General features: G+C 40.2%; 1 protein-coding gene and 2 pseudogenes across 2 annotated transcripts; all 3 read left to right on the plus strand.

The window, feature by feature from the left end:
- The first annotated feature begins 421 nt into the window (after positions 1-421).
- Positions 422-8,799, plus strand: LOC148868200 (uncharacterized). Its single transcript, XM_088967334.1, has 5 exons — positions 422-1,068; positions 1,825-1,913; positions 2,103-4,112; positions 7,677-7,863; positions 7,944-8,799. Exons 1-5 carry the CDS (start codon positions 936-938, stop codon positions 8,597-8,599), a joined length of 3,075 nt encoding a protein of 1,024 aa, XP_088823460.1. The 5' UTR covers positions 422-935; the 3' UTR covers positions 8,600-8,799.
- Positions 8,800-10,886: 2,087 nt separating this feature from the next.
- LOC148868201 (dirigent protein 25 pseudogene) lies at positions 10,887-12,084 on the plus strand (annotated as a pseudogene). The gene has a single exon (XR_016108003.1). The product of XR_016108003.1 is annotated as a dirigent protein 25 pseudogene (transcript).
- A 3,936-nt stretch (positions 12,085-16,020) lies between these two features.
- Positions 16,021-16,774, plus strand: LOC148868202 (dirigent protein 9-like; annotated as a pseudogene).
- The last annotated feature ends 1,871 nt before the right edge of the window (positions 16,775-18,645 follow it).

Genomic DNA, 18,645 nt, shown 5'->3' on the forward strand with positions numbered 1-18,645 from the left:
AAATCATTTGGAGATAGTAGACCGTCGTAGCCTACTCCAAACTCCACCTATCTCCGGCGGCCAGGTCAGGTCAGTTGGGCACTTTATTTCACTTGGGCCCGTGACTTTTTTAGTTAGGTTTGTCCTTGTCACGATCGGACGGTTGGGGACAACATACTACGCAATGACGCGAATGCCCCTGATTTTGCATAAATAAAGTAGATTATCTGACGTGGCATGTTACGGCATGAGACAAGTCACAAGTGGGAGTGTGGGACAGGTGGATTGGCAGCGGCGGTGTTCAGGGCAAGTGGGCGGAATTCAAGGTCAAGGCCTCAACTCTCAAGGGTGAGGATGAATTGACTGAGAGAGAGAGAGAGTGTGTGTGAGTGTGGCCGTGTGGTGACTGGGGATTGGATGGTATGTATGGGCAAATTCAATTGGGCATTTTGAATTGAAAGTTCAAAAACTGTTTTTGGGGGGCGAAAGTTATGGGGGGGTGGCTAACTTAGGCTCTAGCTGAGGCCTGAGGCCTGAGGATGAGGATGAGGGGGACTACTGATAGCTGATTAGTGAGAAAGAAAAGAACGATATTAATGTTGGCCATTGCGTGTCGCAGTTTCAAAAAAACGCAAATCGAACCACACACGGAAGCCGGAAGGAGAGGCGATCAGGGGACGGGGATCGGGAACCCCTTTCTTCACTCTTCACTCTTCCTCTACTCTCTTATCTCATTTCTCTCTACTTCCATTCCACTCCGATTCATCAGATGCGAGATTCGTTTCTCTGTATTTCCCGGATTTTAAATAACGTAAAATTCGAGGGTTTCTAACCATGGTTTTCTGCGATCCTTCTGAGCTACCTCTACTTACTATCTCCGCGGCTTGCCCTGTTTCCCATGCTTCAATTCTAGGTTCGTTTCCTGCGCTTTTGTTTTTATCCTTGCTTGCTTGAAAATGGAGAGGTTTCAGCACAAGAGATCGCTTGGTAAGGAGAAACCATATCACGGATGTTCGGCCAAGATCAGAAGCTTTTCTGATCAGAATCCTGGCACTAATCTTGTCCTAACGGAGAGGGTTCTCAATCAAGGTTAGACTTTAGGTTCTCGTCTTGTTTTTTCTTTTATAGTACATAGAGTTCGCCATTTTAGATTTTAGGTTATGCTTTTGATTTTCTTCTAGTGGTGCTGTAGTAAGCCTTACTTCGACATAAAGTTAGGTGCGGACATTGTTGCGGTGGTATTGGTATCATTATGTCTATGTTTTAATGAACTCCTGGTTTATGATGGCATATGATGGCCGTGGTTTGTTTTTACTCTCCTCCCACCCCTACCATCCAAACTTGTTCCTTTTTCTGAAATTTAAGCATCTTGTTGCTTCGTTTGTGGATTTACTTTTTCTCGCGATTGATTTCTCCCCGTTACTTTATAGAAGTTAACGTGAAGTTTTTGTGAAAGAGCTGCTCTGGTGTTTATGTTTCTTCCTTCTTTTCATTTTCTTTTTGCTTTACATTTTTTGATTTCATTTCGCCTACTAATTTGTCACCTATTGTAAGTTTCAAGGTGAGAATCACTTAGAAAAAGAAACTATTTAGGAATGTGATTTCCTATGTTAGATTGTTGTAACATATTACCTCCAAAGCATGCTTTTTCCTACTTAGATTGTTTCTATCATGCGTAAATTTTGAGCTCAGAAACCCTCTTAACTATTTCATGGTTCTGACTTATTTTTCCTATGATCTATTACTGTAAGTCGTTGATTTTTTATTTATTTTTTTCTCTTCATTTCCATTTTGTGTATCTTTCTCCTGGGAATTCATCTTGATATCATGGCGTTCTGTTCCCAGGAAATGTACAGAACGAAAAACTGGTAGACACTTTGAAGGTTGCATCTGATTCCAGTTCTTGCAGCAGTGTTCTTTTAGAAGAAGGCCCTGTAAGGAAATTTTCCTTTTTGTACTTGTTGGAGTCCTTTAACTTGGTTATTTTTTTGTTCAAATTTGTTTTCTGAAATATCAAAAATTATTTTGTAGTGGTGTATGTGAATTATGCCTATGTGCTTCTATGATTTCTGCAAAAAATGAATAGCATAACATTTTGCAAGTGTATTTTTTTTATCGTGTAGCATGCGCTTGAGCTGAGGTGTAATTCTTTGAAACAAGCTGGTGGAACTCCAATGAAGAAGCTACTGGCCGAAGAATTGTCTAAAGAAATGGAATCCAGGCGGCGAACTCCAAGTGTTATTGCTAGATTAATGGGCCTTGATGCACTGCCATCTCCACATCCTGTACATAAACAACAGAAAAAGTTCTCACAAACCTATCTTCAGAGAAAGGCATCTATAGGGTCGAATGAGAAGACCCCACCATATGATGCTCCGTCACTTAGATTGGGTACTAACGACCAGCAAGAATTCAAGGATGTCTTTGAAGTCTTAGAAGCGTCAAAAGTGGCAAAGAAAACTAACCTAATATTTCAGAAGGAGAAAGCACACTTGAAGCAGAGGGATGAAAAAATGGCACTTATACGTGAGAACTTCATGGATGCAAAATGTCTCTCCACTGATGAAAAGCTTCAACACTCGATGGAATTTCAAGATGCATTAGAAGTATTAGATTCCAACAAGGATCTCTTACTGAAATTTCTCCAAGAACCAGATTCTTTGTTCGCAAAGCATCTCCATAATTTGCAAAGCGTTCCACCTGCTCAACTGTCTGCTCATGTAACAATCTTAAAGCCATCAAATGCTCCAAAGCATGGAAAAAGTGATCTTTTCCAAAAATCAGAGAAAAAAACTGAACAGAAGAATGCTATTGACTCTCATCACAGGCATGATAAAGTCAATGTTAACTACTGCAACAACCGACATAGTGTTCATAATTCTTACAAGTTATCAAATTCCCGTCACGAAGGAAAGGATGAGACTTGCCTTCTTCCTACACGGATTGTTGTTCTGAAGCCGAATCTGGGAAAGGTACCAGATACAACAGGATCCCTCTCCTCGGCATGTTCTTCTGGAGGTCTGCAACCAAATTACAGGCAGCATAAAGAAGTTCGAGATTATGGGAACTGTGACTTAATTTCAGAAGTTCATGAGCGCAAAAATTCATCGAGTGATGTGGAACATACTAGGCATAGGACCAGGCGATCCAGGGAAATTGCTAAAGAAATCACTAGGCAAATGAGGGACAATGTAAGCAACAGCTCCTTAAAGGTACCAAACTCAGTTCTCAGAGGATATGCTGGAGATGAAAGCTCATATAGCATGTCAGGAAATGACTCAGAAAATGATTCTGAGGTTGTCACACCCACCTCAAGGTATTCTCATCAATGCAAAGAAAGATCTAGCCTGTCCCCATCATCTTCATATTCAACTGAGTCATCCGTGACCAAGGAGGCGAAGAAACGACTTTCAGAGCGGTGGAAGATGACTCATAGGTTTCAAGAAGTGGGATTAGTTAGTAAGGGCAGTACTCTGGGTGAAATGCTAGCTATGTCTGACAAAGAAACCAGATCAATGACCTTGACTTCTGAGGACTGGTTTAGGAGTGATGGGTTTGCAAGGTGTAACAGTCCTTTGGGAATTAGCAGCAGAGATGGTTGGAAGGATGTGTATAACAGAAGTCTACCAAGGTCTAGATCTGTTCCCACTTCATCTACTGCCTTTGGAAGTCTATCATCGAGCACCAGAGGTGAATCTATTGGCAATGAGGATGGGTTTTTGATGCTAAGAGGTACTGTCAACCAGGAAAGTTACAGGTCAAGAAAGGTAAGTTCCATAAAAAAAGTTAATTCCTTGCCTAGAAACCTCAGATGCAGCAGTAAAAAATCTCAGCATTCTCTTGCGACAAATGGGGAGATGAGTCATGCTATACAAGAAAGTCAGAGCCTGGTTGAACTGAGGAACAACCTTGAAGTAGCAGAGCAAAATCCTATGGCTCTTGGGCCATTGGCCGCTAATATCACAGATAAAAGGCTGGTTGTTGAAAGGGAGGCTGTTGCTGACTCTGAGAGTTCATCCATGCCTTCTAATACTGCTGAGGAGATGGAGCAGCTGCCTAAACCATTTAACTGTGTCATATCAGAGAAAGAAGCAGATTTTTCTTCTCATGATCCAAAGGAAGCAATTCCGAAGGTTTGTTTACTCTGATCGATGCCTATCTTTAAACATTTTTCAATGCTTTGTTTTGTATTATATTTTCATTCCTTTGGATGTGATATCGTAAACGATCCTGTTCCAATTCCTGTATCTGGCTTCAATCTTGAGGTGCTTGGTAGATGGAGTTCATCTTATGAACACCCTGAAAAATAATGAGGACAAAAAAACTTTACAATCATTTTATTGACAAGATCACTTCTAGAAGTGTAGTATCTATGGTCTCTTTGAGACTTTGGAGGTTGGGGATTTAACCTCTTTATAGCAAATCTTTATACTCCTATGTATTTCTAATTTGTAATCTATTATTTTGTTTTCTTCGTATTCTATTATAATGCATCTTCCAAATCTAATCCTAATTGTTACTCTGTAAATAAAGGCAGCCACCTTTAGTTACATGTAGAATGAAGGTATGGGGATATTGGAGGCTTTATCTAACTCCAACAGTAGAATATCAATATTAAGACATAATCAAACTCAGTGTTGATAGACATGGTCAAGCCTGGTCTGGATGATTGTACCATTCAACTCATGACCCATCTCCATTTATGGCTTTTCGAACCTTGGAGTTTCAAAAATTCCAAAACCCAGTAAAATGCCTTTTTACCGAGACACTTTGTGAAATAATGGTGGTTTTAATAGAATCATCCAGGTTTGACAAATTTTACCCAACTCATCTAAAGTCAGCTTTAAAGGCTGTTACCCAATGTTGGTCCCAACCATCTGTGGTCTTGGGTGGCATGGACTGGATATTCACCTAATCTTTGCTATCGTTTGCTCTCAGACTCAAAGTCAACTTAGCCTTAAACACAACTAACTTGGTTAAAATTCAAACATCATTGTTGTGCTCTATTTTCTCTCCCTTTAGCATCTTGAACACCTTCCTTCCTGCCATTTCTCCTATAAAAACACTCACAGTATCAATCACTATTTACTGTAACTATGTATGAAGAAGATATTAAAGCGTCAGTCAGAAGTATTATCTAATTCCACCATCACCACAATGTTACACGCCCAATCTTACACATCATCATCTAAGCCGTATCCCAACTATATGGAGTTGGCTACATGAATCATGTTTTGCCATTCCATTCTGTTTACTGTCATATCCATTGTTAAATCATCAGCACTTAAATAATTTCTTACCATTATCCATGTCTTTTATGGTCTACTCCTAGTCCTAGCCCTTCTAGCCCATGTAACTTGCAACAAATCACTTCTTATTGGTTCTGTTAATGGTCTTCTATGCATGCGGCCAAACCATCTTACTGGTCTTCTTTCGAATGGCTCATTTGTTTCAATATACACATTTATGTCAAATTCATTTTTTGGACATGTTTCATGGTTGTCCACTCTGCTCCATAATTATAGCTGGATAACAACTGTTTAATAGAACTTTCCTTTTAATCTATCTGGTATTTTCCTATCATATTAAACTCCAGATGCACCCATCTGTCTTGCTTATGCAGCTCTAATTCCATGGGCACATCCTCCCCAATCTCTCCTTTGTTATGAATTATCAAACAGGGTACCGGAAAAGGTCGTGCTTAATTATCCCAGCATCTCCAATCCTAGGTGCATGTTATAGTCCTCCTTTTGAATTATCAAACAACGTAATTAGTAAACATCATGCACCATGTTGAAACCACTGCAGTCAAATGAAACACTAAAATTAGACTCTACCAGTCGTCAACATTTTGCAGCATTGCAAGCTTTTGTTGGAACCTGAGAACATCCTATCTCAAGTTCTAAGTTATTAGCAGTTTTGTCAAAACTAAACCAATGACCTGGTGACCCATCTGGTTGAACAGCTGAACCACTTGACCCAGTCAATGAGTCATGGCCCAGACTTTTTATTTTTTTAGACATTTCTATATTAATAACAATAGTTCTCATTTGTCACTCTTTTTACTTAATGTTGTATATATATTGTTAGATACATTTCCAGTTTTTATTCTTTTCTTTAATATTCTTTATTTTTCCACGTCTATATATTTTTTTTTATTTTTTGATTTTCGATATCCTGGGTGGACCTAGATTGTAGAACTGCTGATCTTTCACCAAGATGGAAAAGTGGTTCCATTTCCTGATTAGTTTTTTAAACACTGGACTGAACTGGACATCGGCCTGCTTGATGTGCTGAAACTTGTAACTCATCCTTTGGACCTATTTTGTATCAATATATATTGTAACATACTAACACGGTATGTTTTTTGTTTATGGAGACTTTTATAATTCGAACAATTTAAATACCAGTAACTTATTACTCAGCCCAGGGGCTGGGTGATTTTCTGAAAGGTTGGTTTGTCAAATTTGTTCTGAATGTCTCCATCCTTGTATCTTAGTGCAAGCTTAAACTAGTATATTGGCTCTGGACCTTCTGGTCTTGTAGGTTTTGTGATTTGATCGAACTAAAATGTTGCTGCTTAACATTCTTTATGGGGGCTTGGTATCTTTGGTGTTTTAATAAAATATACTAGAAAATAATTCAGCAGATTGCATTTGGATATTTCTAGATGCAATTAGAATTGAACGTATTAGCTATGTTATTTGCTAGGGATTTTCTAACAGTTTTTCAAAATATACTAAAATTTCAAGTTTCAGAACCAGTTTCTTTATTTTCCTGCTTTCCACACGGAATGCTTAAACATACATCCATCCAAAGAGCTTTGTCCAAAAGGTTGTAAAACCACTTTCCGAATAATCACTTTAGGAAGGTTTTTCACCCTACCTTTGGGCTGCATTTTCTCCCTTGGCTGTGATATCACTTTTTTGCCTTGCATCCATATATAAGAGCAAGATTTTCTTTTTTTAATCTATTTAAGTCATAACTACATTCTTACACCTCTGGGTTTTTCACCCTACCTTTGTGCAGTATTATGTCCTTTGGTTGTGATATCTCTTGTTTTTGCTTCTTGTCCTTGCATTTATATACAAGTGATACAGAGCAAGATGTTTTTTACTCTACTCAAGTCATAACTACATTCTTACACCCCTAGGTTTTTCACCTTACCTTTGGGCTGCGTATCTCTTTTGACTGTGATCTCTTTTATGCCTTTTGTTCTTGCATTTGTATATGAATGCAGAGAAAGATTTTTTTAATCTATTCAAGTCATTACTTCTTTCTTACACCACTATTATTGCCTGGATTGTGCACAAGTGTCTGAAGGTTGGCATGTATTTGACTTACCAAGATGAATTGAACTCCAATCAGTATCGGCATCTTTACTGAATGCACAGCTGAGGTTAATTACCCTGGAACCTTTTCAGAATTTAGACTTAACAAGCGTTGTATGGTTTAATCATCAAGTGGCACATGATAATGGTGATGATAATTTTGCTTGTGTCGTGTGCTTGGTACTCTTCTTCTTTTCTATGGTTGTATGGTGATTGTAGAGATTAGAGATGACTCCTTTTTTTCTCACTTCAGCTTTGGAACAGTTTATTGTCTTTTCCATTGGGTTTTCCTCTTTAATAAAATTGTTGTGGTTTCATGTTTCCTAAATCATTTTATTTGAAAATTGATCCGTTATAATTTTTCAGGAAACAATGAAGAAGAGTCATAAAGAAAGTTTACTTCCAGCACAGTGCCTTGTTCCTGAACCTGAATCTCCTGCAAGTTCCAAAGGGGTTGAGCAACCTAGTCCTATTTCAGTTCTGGAACCACCATTTGCAGAAGAGACAACATCTGGTTCTGAGTGTTTTGAGCAAATCAGTGCTGACCTCCGTGGTTAGTGACTCAAATTAATTCATTTATCATATGATTTTAACCATTTCTACATGTTAATTTTCCCATATTCTCCCTACTAGGTCTTCGTCTGCAACTTCAACTTCTCAAGTTAGAGTCATCAGATACGTACGAGGGACTTGAAGTGGCTGTCTCAAGTGATGAAGAGACTGGAGAAGGCTCCTTCGGTGTTATGGGGGCGGAAGAAATTGCAGTTAAGTTTAGAATTGAAGAGAATAAATGCTTTAGTTACCTAGTTGATATGTTGCTCGACTCAGATTTATGTTTACGTGATGTGGACCGTGAATTGGCATTATCGACCTGGTACTCCTCAGAATGTCCTGTCAGTCCTTTGGTATTTGAGAAGCTAGAGAAGAAGTATGACGAGCAGACATGGTTGAGGTCAGATAGAAGGCTATTGTTTGATCGTATAAACGAAGGGTTGATGGAGATTTTAGGGCCACAGATAGACCCACATCCCTGGGTGAAATCATCAATTAAAATGGTTTGCCTTGGGTGGGGCAGAGAATCACTCGTGGAAGAGCTATGGAAGTGGCTGGTTTGCCAGGAAAGAGACGTCAGTGTTGATTCACCCGAGAAAATTCTAGGTAGAGACGTGTGCTTGGAGCTTGGGGATGATATTGAGGTGGTGGGTACAGAAATTGAGAGGTGGTTATTCGATGAGTTGATTGGAGAGTTCACGAGCGTGCAAAGAAACCCTAGGCCAGGACTGTTCTAGACCGATTTGATACAACATGTATGCTTATAGTAAAATATACATGTATCAAAAAGAGCTCAGTTAAGAAGGGAATAATAAGCAAATCAGGAATATAATGCAAAGGAAAAAAATCTAAGCAATTGTAATTTGTAACATCTTCAACGATTGAATTGTCATCTTTTGCATATATGTTAATATATGAAGGTTTTATGTTTAGTTGATATTAGATTCAAGTCAAAGACTAATTCTTTTATCTCTGTAGTGGGAGGAAAACCAAGAGTGGCTTAAACTAGCAAAAGAAGGAATGGTATCCGCGAAAAACCAAGTACGGACAACTTTGGGGTGTTGGACAACATGGATTGTTTTGTTTTTAAAAACAAAGACCATGAAAATTCTAGTGATTTCCTGCACTAACCTTAAAAGTTCGCATGAAGTCAGACACCCAGATGGTCGTAAACTTGAAATATGGTGTTCTAGCTGATGAATGTCAATAGATGTGATTAACACATGCAAATACATGAGATGTTTTCAATGTGCAGATGTAGTGATGTGGGTAGGGTAGGGTTATTGAGGATAGGAGATCCAAACATGATTAAAACAACTTCACACTATGTGTGGGTGGGAGATCTGAACACGATTTAGAAAATGACACCCATTGCTCTAGTCCACAAGCTTTCTTGTCCCAAATCCAAAGCAGATGAAGTGTTGAATCCCTCCTTGATAACAAAGTTTCCAAGGGACCCTCTTTATTACTTTTAGTCAAGCTTTATAGAGAATTAGTTTTTTTTTTTTTTTAAGTGGTCATTGATTGTGCGCGATCTGGTTGTTCCTAGTTGGATGGCAACTCGGATGTCGGTTGCTTAGTTGGCCGATCGAATTGCAAGATAGGAGAGCTCAGAGAACTTGTGGTGGCTAATCCGGTGTGGTCGCTCCGATGCTTAAGTTAGTATCTGGTTGTGCGAGATAGTAATCTTGAGAGTAAGAGAGCTAGAGTCACTAAATCGTGCATGCTTCCCCTGAGGTTGGAGGTTGTGCATTCTGTTCGAGATCTCTAGGAGGTCGTGCCTAACCGGTTCGAATTCCTCGGAAGTAGTCGTGCACGTAGACTAGTCTTCGTGCCTTGTTCGATTTTTTCTCGAATATTTGGTGTGTGGTCCAAATTCTGAGAAACCCAGATGTGACGGGATATGCATGCAGAATTGGTCGGCGAGCACGTCTTGCAGGTCGCCACCTAGACCTCAATCATGTTGAGGTCACTTTGGCTGGTGATGAGGTGCTGCTAGCCGCCCTAAGTTGTGGATGGGATGGGGCTGCCAAATAGGTTCCCATTAGGTCGACAGAAGAACTCCATCACTTTGGCTAAGGCAAATCATCACATATGTGGTGTTTGAATGTCATCCAGCTATTCCAAGATACCATATGTCATGTTGTCATTGAAGGGCCAAATCTGCTCTCATCATTCATCATTGATCTTTTTCACTACATCTTCTTCCTTTAATTGAATCCAGATACCACAACCATTCTGTGCATTCTCTACGTCCTTTGTCGAGATTAATTGTCTTACTAATGTCAAAGAGATCAATAGTGGCTCGTCTATGTTAGTTTTATTGACTAGTTTAATTTCCTTCCGAGCTTTGTTCATCCCGGCCCACGTTTTGGACTCCTAGATGTAATAGGCCCAATCCAAGCCCACTATAAACTGTCACAAAAAGAAGTCGTTAGATCAGACTTCTTGAGTTTTGTAATTTCTATTTGGGTGCTTTGGCGGTTGATACAATCTTTTCCACAGACCTCCTCTTCTCATTTTTCACATATGTGGTTATTTTTTTAAATTAAATTATTAAAAATGTAACAAGTAAACAAAAAAAAAATTATGGGCCTTTATTATCTCTCATAATTCTTTTTAATAAGATCATTTTTTAAAATAATTTATAACATCTCCCCTCCCCGTTAAATCCCCTTTTTTATATCTCTCAACCAATTTTAAGTGGGTGTAATAAATGGAATGGTTAACCCAAACTATTGTCCAAACCCAAATTTAAACAACCAAATTTCCATTTAACCCCATGCGTTGCGTTGCATGCCTTTACTTGCTAGTTTATATTTAAAGATGATGGTTTAGGTTTCGTAGTTCTAACTAAAACATCACAGTGATGGAGGAACCACAAGCACCAACTCCAATTCATGAAATCCACCGCTGCATTGATTCTTCTTTCTTCCCATCCATCAGTATATATATAGAAACTCTTAACCCATCCTTCAGTAGGATCTTATCTTGAATTCAGAATTTTGGATATCTTCTGCAATTTGTAACAAGTAATATGGAATTCCCCAAATCCCTCTCCAGGACAGTCAGGATTACTGCCTACCTACTGTTACTAGCCCTCGCTGTCACATGTGCCACCTCAGCTCGAATACCGGACGAACAATTATCCCCTCCGGCTCCAGTGGCTCCGGCAACAGCACCGGAGATACCCGATCGAGTTGAAACGCGAGTCCCCGATATAGCACCTGTGTCCACTTCTGTCACTACTGATGTGGCACCTGGGGGCCCACCGGCCATCAAACAACCAGATGTTGCTTCTTCTGCATCTACCAGTGCCACCATGGTGAATGCGGACCCCCAGCACCCATTGTCGTTCTTCATGCATGACATACTTGGTGGGTCGAACCCCTCTGCCCGAGCCGTGACGGGAATTGCAAACAACCCAGCGATGAACGGTCAGGTTCCCTTTGCCAGGCCAAACGGTGCGGTACTCCCCGTCAACAATGGCATTCCCCTCAACAGCGACAACAGCGCAATTATCAACAACAACAACATTCCATTCCTCACCGGCCTTGGAGGCAGTTCATCAACTGTAATTCAGAACAATGGTAACAGCGTCATAAATGGTGGTTTCGGGGTTCCTTTGGTGAATGGAGCCCAGCTTCCTGCAGGGACCACCATCCAGAAGCTCATGTTCGGGACGATGACTGTGATCGACGATGAGCTGACTGAAGGTCATGAGCTAGGATCCGGTTTGGTTGGAAAGGCACAAGGGTTCTACGTGGCCAGCTCGGAGGACGGTACCAGCCAGACCATGGCATTCACCGCCATGTTTCAAAGCGGCAATTACGCTGACAGCCTGAGTTTCTTCGGGGTCCATCGCACCGCCGTCTCGGAATCTCAACTGGCCGTTATGGGTGGCACCGGAAAGTATGTAAATGCCAAGGGATACGCCACGGTGAAGACCATTCCTTCCGTGAACCACCATGAGACCGATGGAGCGGAGACTTTGCTGGAATTTACTGTCTATCTCACCTATTAAATTTAAACATTAATTGCCTGTGAATTGTGAAATATGTCGAACATCTTCTCTGTCTATATAAGAAGCGACATCAAAGGGTCGGTACCTATACTTCTTGGTGTTGTTGATTATGTGGATATAGGTAAAGTTTGGATTATTGGGACGTTCGTCTTTCTTTTTTCTTTTGAATGTATGGAGTTGGGGTCTTGGAAATTCTTATTCCCTCTTAATTTCATAAATTGTTGCTTTTGAACTTTAAATGAATTCTTTTACAAAAAAGAAAAAAAAAAAGAACTTTAAATGAATTCACACCTGCGCCCTCTGTCCCACAAACGCCCCACAACTCAGATGTGATCTCCAAAGCTACTGCTGTCAAATATTGAAATCAAATAAGAAGGAACAACCCCAATCAAATGCATTTGTAGTGACATTTCTTTATTAGCCTTAAATTACGTACGGTTATGGAGTTATAAAATCTCTGGTTCTCTTAGTTTTCCTTTTGCACATTTTATCCTCGTATCCGGTCCGAGTACCTCTCAGGTGACTTTGATCGTAACCATGAACAACAGGGTAAATTACAATCACCTCTCTTGTAACATAAGGTCAGTGACAAAGACCCTTATAAGTAGGTGTGGGATCTCTAGTTAGATACATACCAACTAAGTTGGTGGTGGTGTTGTTTCTGAGTTGAAGAGGATTGAAGTTTTAGAGCAGGAGAAGTCTAGGTTGTTGCGCGATAAGGGGGAGAACGATGAGAAAATCGAGTTTCTCATGGAGGATATCGAATGATTCAAGAAGAATCAAGAGGATATAGAAGTGAGATGCAGAGGCAAATTGATGAATCTAGAGAAGAGAAGAAGGCTCGAGTGGCTGATCTCGATACGGAGGTATTTCGCCTACAGATCTCAAACTTAGACTCATGCTGCACATCGCAACAGATATAGTCTAGATCTCAACCTCCATTCTAGAGATCCGACTCATGCTACACATTGCTGGAAGTCTCAGACTCAAAACTTAGTTGGCTTTTGCACATCACAACTCAAACTCATGCCACTCTAGATCTCAGACTCAAACTCATCTATGCGAGAAGAATCAACCTCCGGCTGGTTCAATATTTGACATTCAAAATAGGGGAGAAGAGGTTAGGGAAGGAGTTTTTCTTTTAACTTAAAGGCAAACATTTCGTCCTTTTCATTCTTCCTCTAGGTGACGACGACAACATCTGAAGTATGATCTCTCTCTCTTCTTCCTGGGCGACGGCGGCGGCAGTGCCTTGTAACTCCACTCAGCAGCGATAACATCTAAATTCCGAAGTAGTTTAGGCATTTTGCATTGTTTTTTACGGAGGTTAACGGTAACAATAGAATTAGTTAATTGTCAAAAACAATAGGGGTAGCATCAGTCAATTTTTAAACAATAAGGATATAACTACTCAATTAGTTAAACCATAAAGACAATTTAAGAAATTTATCATTTGAATTAGAGGTATAAATCAGGCCGGACCACCCACGGCCCGGCACGATTTTGGACTAATCAGGCACGACATTGCACGAAGACTTACGGGCCATGCCAGACTTGGCATGGAAGTCCATGCCGTATTGGGCTGAGGGTTCAAGGCCCACGGGTTGGCACGTCACGGCACGATAGCTTGTGCCATGCTGCCCACGGCTTGCAAATTTATACGGTAGATTTTTAGTAAATATGTCAAACTATAAGTAATGATCTATTAATTATTATGTGAAAACTTTGTAGTTTGTAATAGGGTGAACAAATGGATAGTTTCTACACGGAATCGAATAGAACCGATTTTGAACCGGTCTTAAATCGACCTTACTCCAACTATTGAAATGGGAGCGGTACCGAGTATTTCTTGGAGTTTAAAAAAAAACATTGGCCCATTCCCTTATGTATTTTCTACTTAGTTATAAATTTTTAATAGGTTGCATGATCATTTCCCAAAATACAAAGTACAAACAGTTGATGGATGGTAAATTATACGGTAGATTTTTAGTAAATAGGTCAAGCTTTAGGTAATGATCTATTAATTATTATGTGAAAACTTTGTATTTTGTAATCGGGTGAGCAAATGGATAGTTTCTACACGGAATAGAATAGACCCGATTTTGAATCGTTCTTAAATCGATCTTATTTCATCTGTTATAGGATAGGGTTTAGTTTCAAATTCTTGGAATTAATTCTCACCCAAGTCAGTTTCAGGGTCTAGGGTTTACCTTATCTAAACCAACTCAACGAATCGGCTTTGGTTGGTCTTGGTGGAATTGGCCTTGGAATTGAATTTGTCTTTAAATAACCCCAAAATTTTTTTAAGGATTTGAAGATTTGAGCCCAAGTACTCATGGTTAAAAGAAACATGTCTAACTTGGCCATGGAGCTAATTTCTTAAGTGATTTTATCATTTGTTTTCATTTTAATATTTGTATGTGTATAATAAATAATGTAAAAGGTAGTACTTGCAAAATTGAAATCATAATGACAAGTTTTCAACTGTATAATATATTATGATACTTAGTACTAAAATTTTCAATTTAATCAATAAAGAAAATATAAGTTTTAAACTATATGTTATTATTATTATTGAAAATCAAGTTTTTGAAGGACATGTTAAATTTTTTTTAAGGGGGAGAGTAAAGAAAGAATAAATTGCACAAGTAGAACCTGTAATTGACCCCAAAACCACGGATATTAGAAATAACCTTGATTACATTAACAGTCTAATACTTTCTCTTGATAATAAGCTGGGACCCTGGTGGAGGGGAATATCACACCACCTGCCCCTGCCACCACGTCTGGTGTAACCAAACCCATCACACCACCCATTCCTGATGTACCTGTTTATCTCCTGCTGTCCCTGACATGGCACCAGTGGCGGTTCCACCTGCTGCGGCTGGGGTTGTCATCACTAACAGTGCCCCCGTGGCAAATACTGCATTAACCTTCGTCATGCAGCAGAGTTCACTTTCGCTCATTCAAGGACGGACGAAAGCATCCGTCCCAAGATTTTCATTGGGCCAGCTGGAGCTATTAATCCACGTCAGAGTTGCTTGTCCCAACGTTTAAATGAGAAACGATTGGTTACGGCGTTTGTCTACGATGTCAGATTTAATTCAATCAACTCCAACTATTCTTAACTTTTACTACTTACATCTACTAGGGTTTGAGTTTTTATTTCCCAAAATCAAAAGCAAAGAGAAGAGGGAGACCGACCTTACTTCTCCCAATCACCATTGCTGAGCACATGAAAAGCACAACCGTTTTCGTAATACGAATTGGTTTCTGTTATGCCAATATCTCCTTTGTCTCACCATTGCAGAGAACAAGAACAAGAAAGGAAGCACAACCATTTCCGTAATAAGAACTAGTTAATTTTTATTTTTTTGTTGTCTATTTTGTTTTTTTTTTTTTCATTCTGATTTTTGTTACGTCAATAACTCTGTCTCACCATTGCAGAGAACGAGAAAGAAGAATTTTTGTTTAAAGGCTTAAAGCAAACTTGTTTTAATAATAGAAACAAAGGGGTTATTGGCGGGAATGGATGTGATTCTTCTGGTGAAAGAAAGGAGTCAATGGTGGAAGAAAAGTAAGAATGAAAAAAAAAAAAAACATAAAAAATGACAGGTGCTATGGGCAGAACAGAAAAAAAGAATTGGATTGAAAAAGCAAAAATAATAGAAGCTTGTTCTCGTCACCACCAAAAACAATGGTCGTCCTTTCTTATTCTCTGCAATGGTGAGACAAAAGGTTTATTGGCTTAACAAAAACCAGAATGAAAAAAAAAAAAATTGGACAATAAAAAAATAAAACAGAAAAATAAAAACCAATCGGTTCGAAATATGGAAATAGGTGTGCTTTTCATGTGATGGGGAGGAGTAAGTTCGGCTTCTCTCTTCTTTCTGCTTTTTGATTTTGGGAAAAAAAAAACTCGAATCGTAAAGATGTAAGCCGTAAAAGTTGAAAATAGTTGGAGTTATTCAAATTAGATCTAACCTGACATTGTAGACAAACGCCGTAACCAATCGTTTCTTATTTAAACGTTGGGACAAGCAACTCTGACGTGGATTAATAGATCCAGCTGGCCCAATAAAAATCTTGGGACGGATGCTTTCGTCCGTCCTTGAATGAGCGAAAGTGAAACTCATGCATGATATCTTAGGCGGATGAGCGGATCAACCCCATCGGCTAGGGTGGTCACAGGCATCATTGCAACCACAGGAGTCAATGGTAATTGGAATCCCATACTCCAGACCCAACGGGGGTGTCTTCCCTATTAACGGTGGACTTCCACTCTTTAACGGAAATAATGGTGTCGTCGGTGGCAACGTCGAACGGCGTTATCAACAGCAATAACGTTCCATTCCTGGCTGGCCTTGGCGGGACAACCACTAATACCACCATTCAAAACAACTGTAGCAACAACGTAGTCAATGGCGGCAACAATCTCCCCTTCGTTGCTGCCGGCCAGATACCCGCCGGAGCCACACTTCAGAAGCTCATGTTTGGGAGAATCACCGTGATTGACGATGAACTAGCCCAAGGACATGAGCTCGGTTCCTCGGTGCTGGGGAAGGCGCAAGGATTCTACACCTGGTCAGTTCCTTAGATGGAAGCAGCCACACAATGGCACTCACAGCGTTGTTCCATGGAGGTGATCATGAAGATGACCATCAGCTTCTTTGGTGTCCACCGAGCCGCAGCCGTGGAGTCTCAGATCGCCATTGGCGGAGGGATCGGCAAGTATGAGAACGCCCGAGGGTATGCCACCATAGAGACCATTCATCCGTCCGATCAACACACGACCGATGGCGTCGAGACCCTCCTTCAGTTCAGTGTCTACCTTACTCGCTTGTTTTTCCCCCTTACTTGTATTGCTTACTTCCTTCTTAAATCTTGATTGCACCAGCCAAACTTATAGCTGTTGCAACTTGCGAGGGAGACCGTGTTTCAAATTTTATGAATGCTATGGTTTCTGTGACTTTACGACATCTCTCTCTCTCTCTCTCATATGTGTGAACTCGCCTCTATAACATAATTACAATGGGTAATTAAAATAAGATGTTCCCTACAGGTAGTGAGTAAATCGCTAACCCGAAGGATCTTAATGGGAGGAGGGAGTGTCAGTGAGAGACGTTTGGCGGCCATTGTTGTCAGTGATTTTTGTTGGTGTGAGGATGAAAATTAAGACACCGGCAAGGGAGGTGTATATATACAGTACGGGCTGTGCTTTGTCTCCACCACACCACACTAATGTAATGGTAGAGTGGCGCTAGTGGAGAATGCTAAAAATGGAGTCGTTTGGTAAATTTGATTTAGTTTTTTTTTTTTTCCTTTTCATATAAATTAATCTGTGTTTGTTTGGTTGTAGACCGAATCTCTATCTTGTGGAAGCAGTTGGGGACCAGATCAAATGATCTCTCTCTGACCGTCTCATGAAAAATTTTGAAGACACTTCAAGATCGAACATTATGCAATAATTTAGCATGGGTTCATGGGGTTAGTAGGGATGCAATGGAATCACAACTTACCTTAGCATGCAAGTTTGAAGACACTTCAAGATCGAACATTATGCAATAATTTAGCATGGGTTCATGGGGTTAGTAGGGATGCAATGGAATCACAACTTACCTTAGCATGCAAGTTTGAAGACACTTCAAGATCGAACATTACGCGCTCAGTGCCCCACTCCCACTGAGCGCGTACGAGAATACATCTCCTCCTCACACCTGGCGCCTCACACGCACATCCTACCATACATCGGGAACATCTTCCATACTTATTAAATGCTCCTAATGCACGGTGGATGTGCATGTGAGGCGCCTATTTGTGAGGAGTAATGTAAACTCCCAACTCCCTGTTTTTTTCGTAAGGGTAAGGCGCACCATACATACTGGGCTTATGTCGGATTTCGGGATTAGGATTGGGCCCCAAAATTCTGACATAAAAACATGGGTTGGATTGGGCTAAGAGGTTTTGAGTGGAAAGCTGGTGGCACTGCCACTTAACACGTATCGTACGCCCTAGTTGTTGAAACTTGAAAGGAGGTAATTGGGTGACATGAATGTATGAATGTGACAATTGATTGATTGCTCAACCCCCGGTCCAGTATTCGACCTGAGGTTTGATCAGTTCCTTAGGGATCTGCTCCTCACATCCACGTCCACTGTGCATTGGAAACTCATAAGTATGGAAGATGTTCCCAATGCATAGTACGATGTGCGTGTGAGACGCGAGTGAAGCGCCTTTTGTGAGGAACAGATCTGAACTAGCATATCATCATAAGTTCGAGAGTAAAAACGGAAAGAGAAATTAAGCCGTTGAGGTGGTCTTATGTCTTATCCTCGAGTGCTTGCTTGACAAATTAAAGAAAGGAAATCGGAGCTTGGCCTCTTTTTCAAGTGGCGTACGTGCATGTGCAGTGTTGATAGGGATGATTGATAGTTGGGAGTTACGTTGTTCGTTGAATTCCTTTATTTTTGAACGCTTATGCTGTCACCCAAACCAACATGCACTTGGCTACCCCTACAGCCGTACTGAAAAAAAAAAAGTGAAAAAACTGTCAAAGCTTTTCACGCAGTAGGGTATTTGACTCTTGACCAAGAATTCTTCACCATTACCTTATAGCTTGGGCCTTTATAAGTTGTGTGATTTATGCAAGACCCTTCTTTTTTATTTTTTTTTGGCATTTGGGCCTCATTCCATTACTCCTAAATAAGCATGGTTAAATTGATTAATGGTACTTTTTTAGGGTCCGGATGTAGTAGGCAC

This window comes from Nelumbo lutea, chromosome 2 (assembly GCF_056320005.1).
Source record: "Nelumbo lutea isolate HS-2025 chromosome 2, American lotus-T2T, whole genome shotgun sequence".
Taxonomy (NCBI): domain Eukaryota; kingdom Viridiplantae; phylum Streptophyta; class Magnoliopsida; order Proteales; family Nelumbonaceae; genus Nelumbo; species Nelumbo lutea.

Excerpts from the sequence above, each read along its gene's own strand:
- LOC148868200 (XM_088967334.1), top strand. The coding sequence starts at position 936 with ATGGAGAGGTTTCAGCACAAGAGATCGCTTGGTAAGGAGAAACCATAT. Across the intron at positions 1,069-1,824 it reads GGAGAGGGTTCTCAATCAAG|GAAATGTACAGAACGAAAAA; the intron begins GTTAGACTTTAG and ends TTCTGTTCCCAG. Across the intron at positions 1,914-2,102 it reads TTCTTTTAGAAGAAGGCCCT|CATGCGCTTGAGCTGAGGTG; the intron begins GTAAGGAAATTT and ends TTTATCGTGTAG.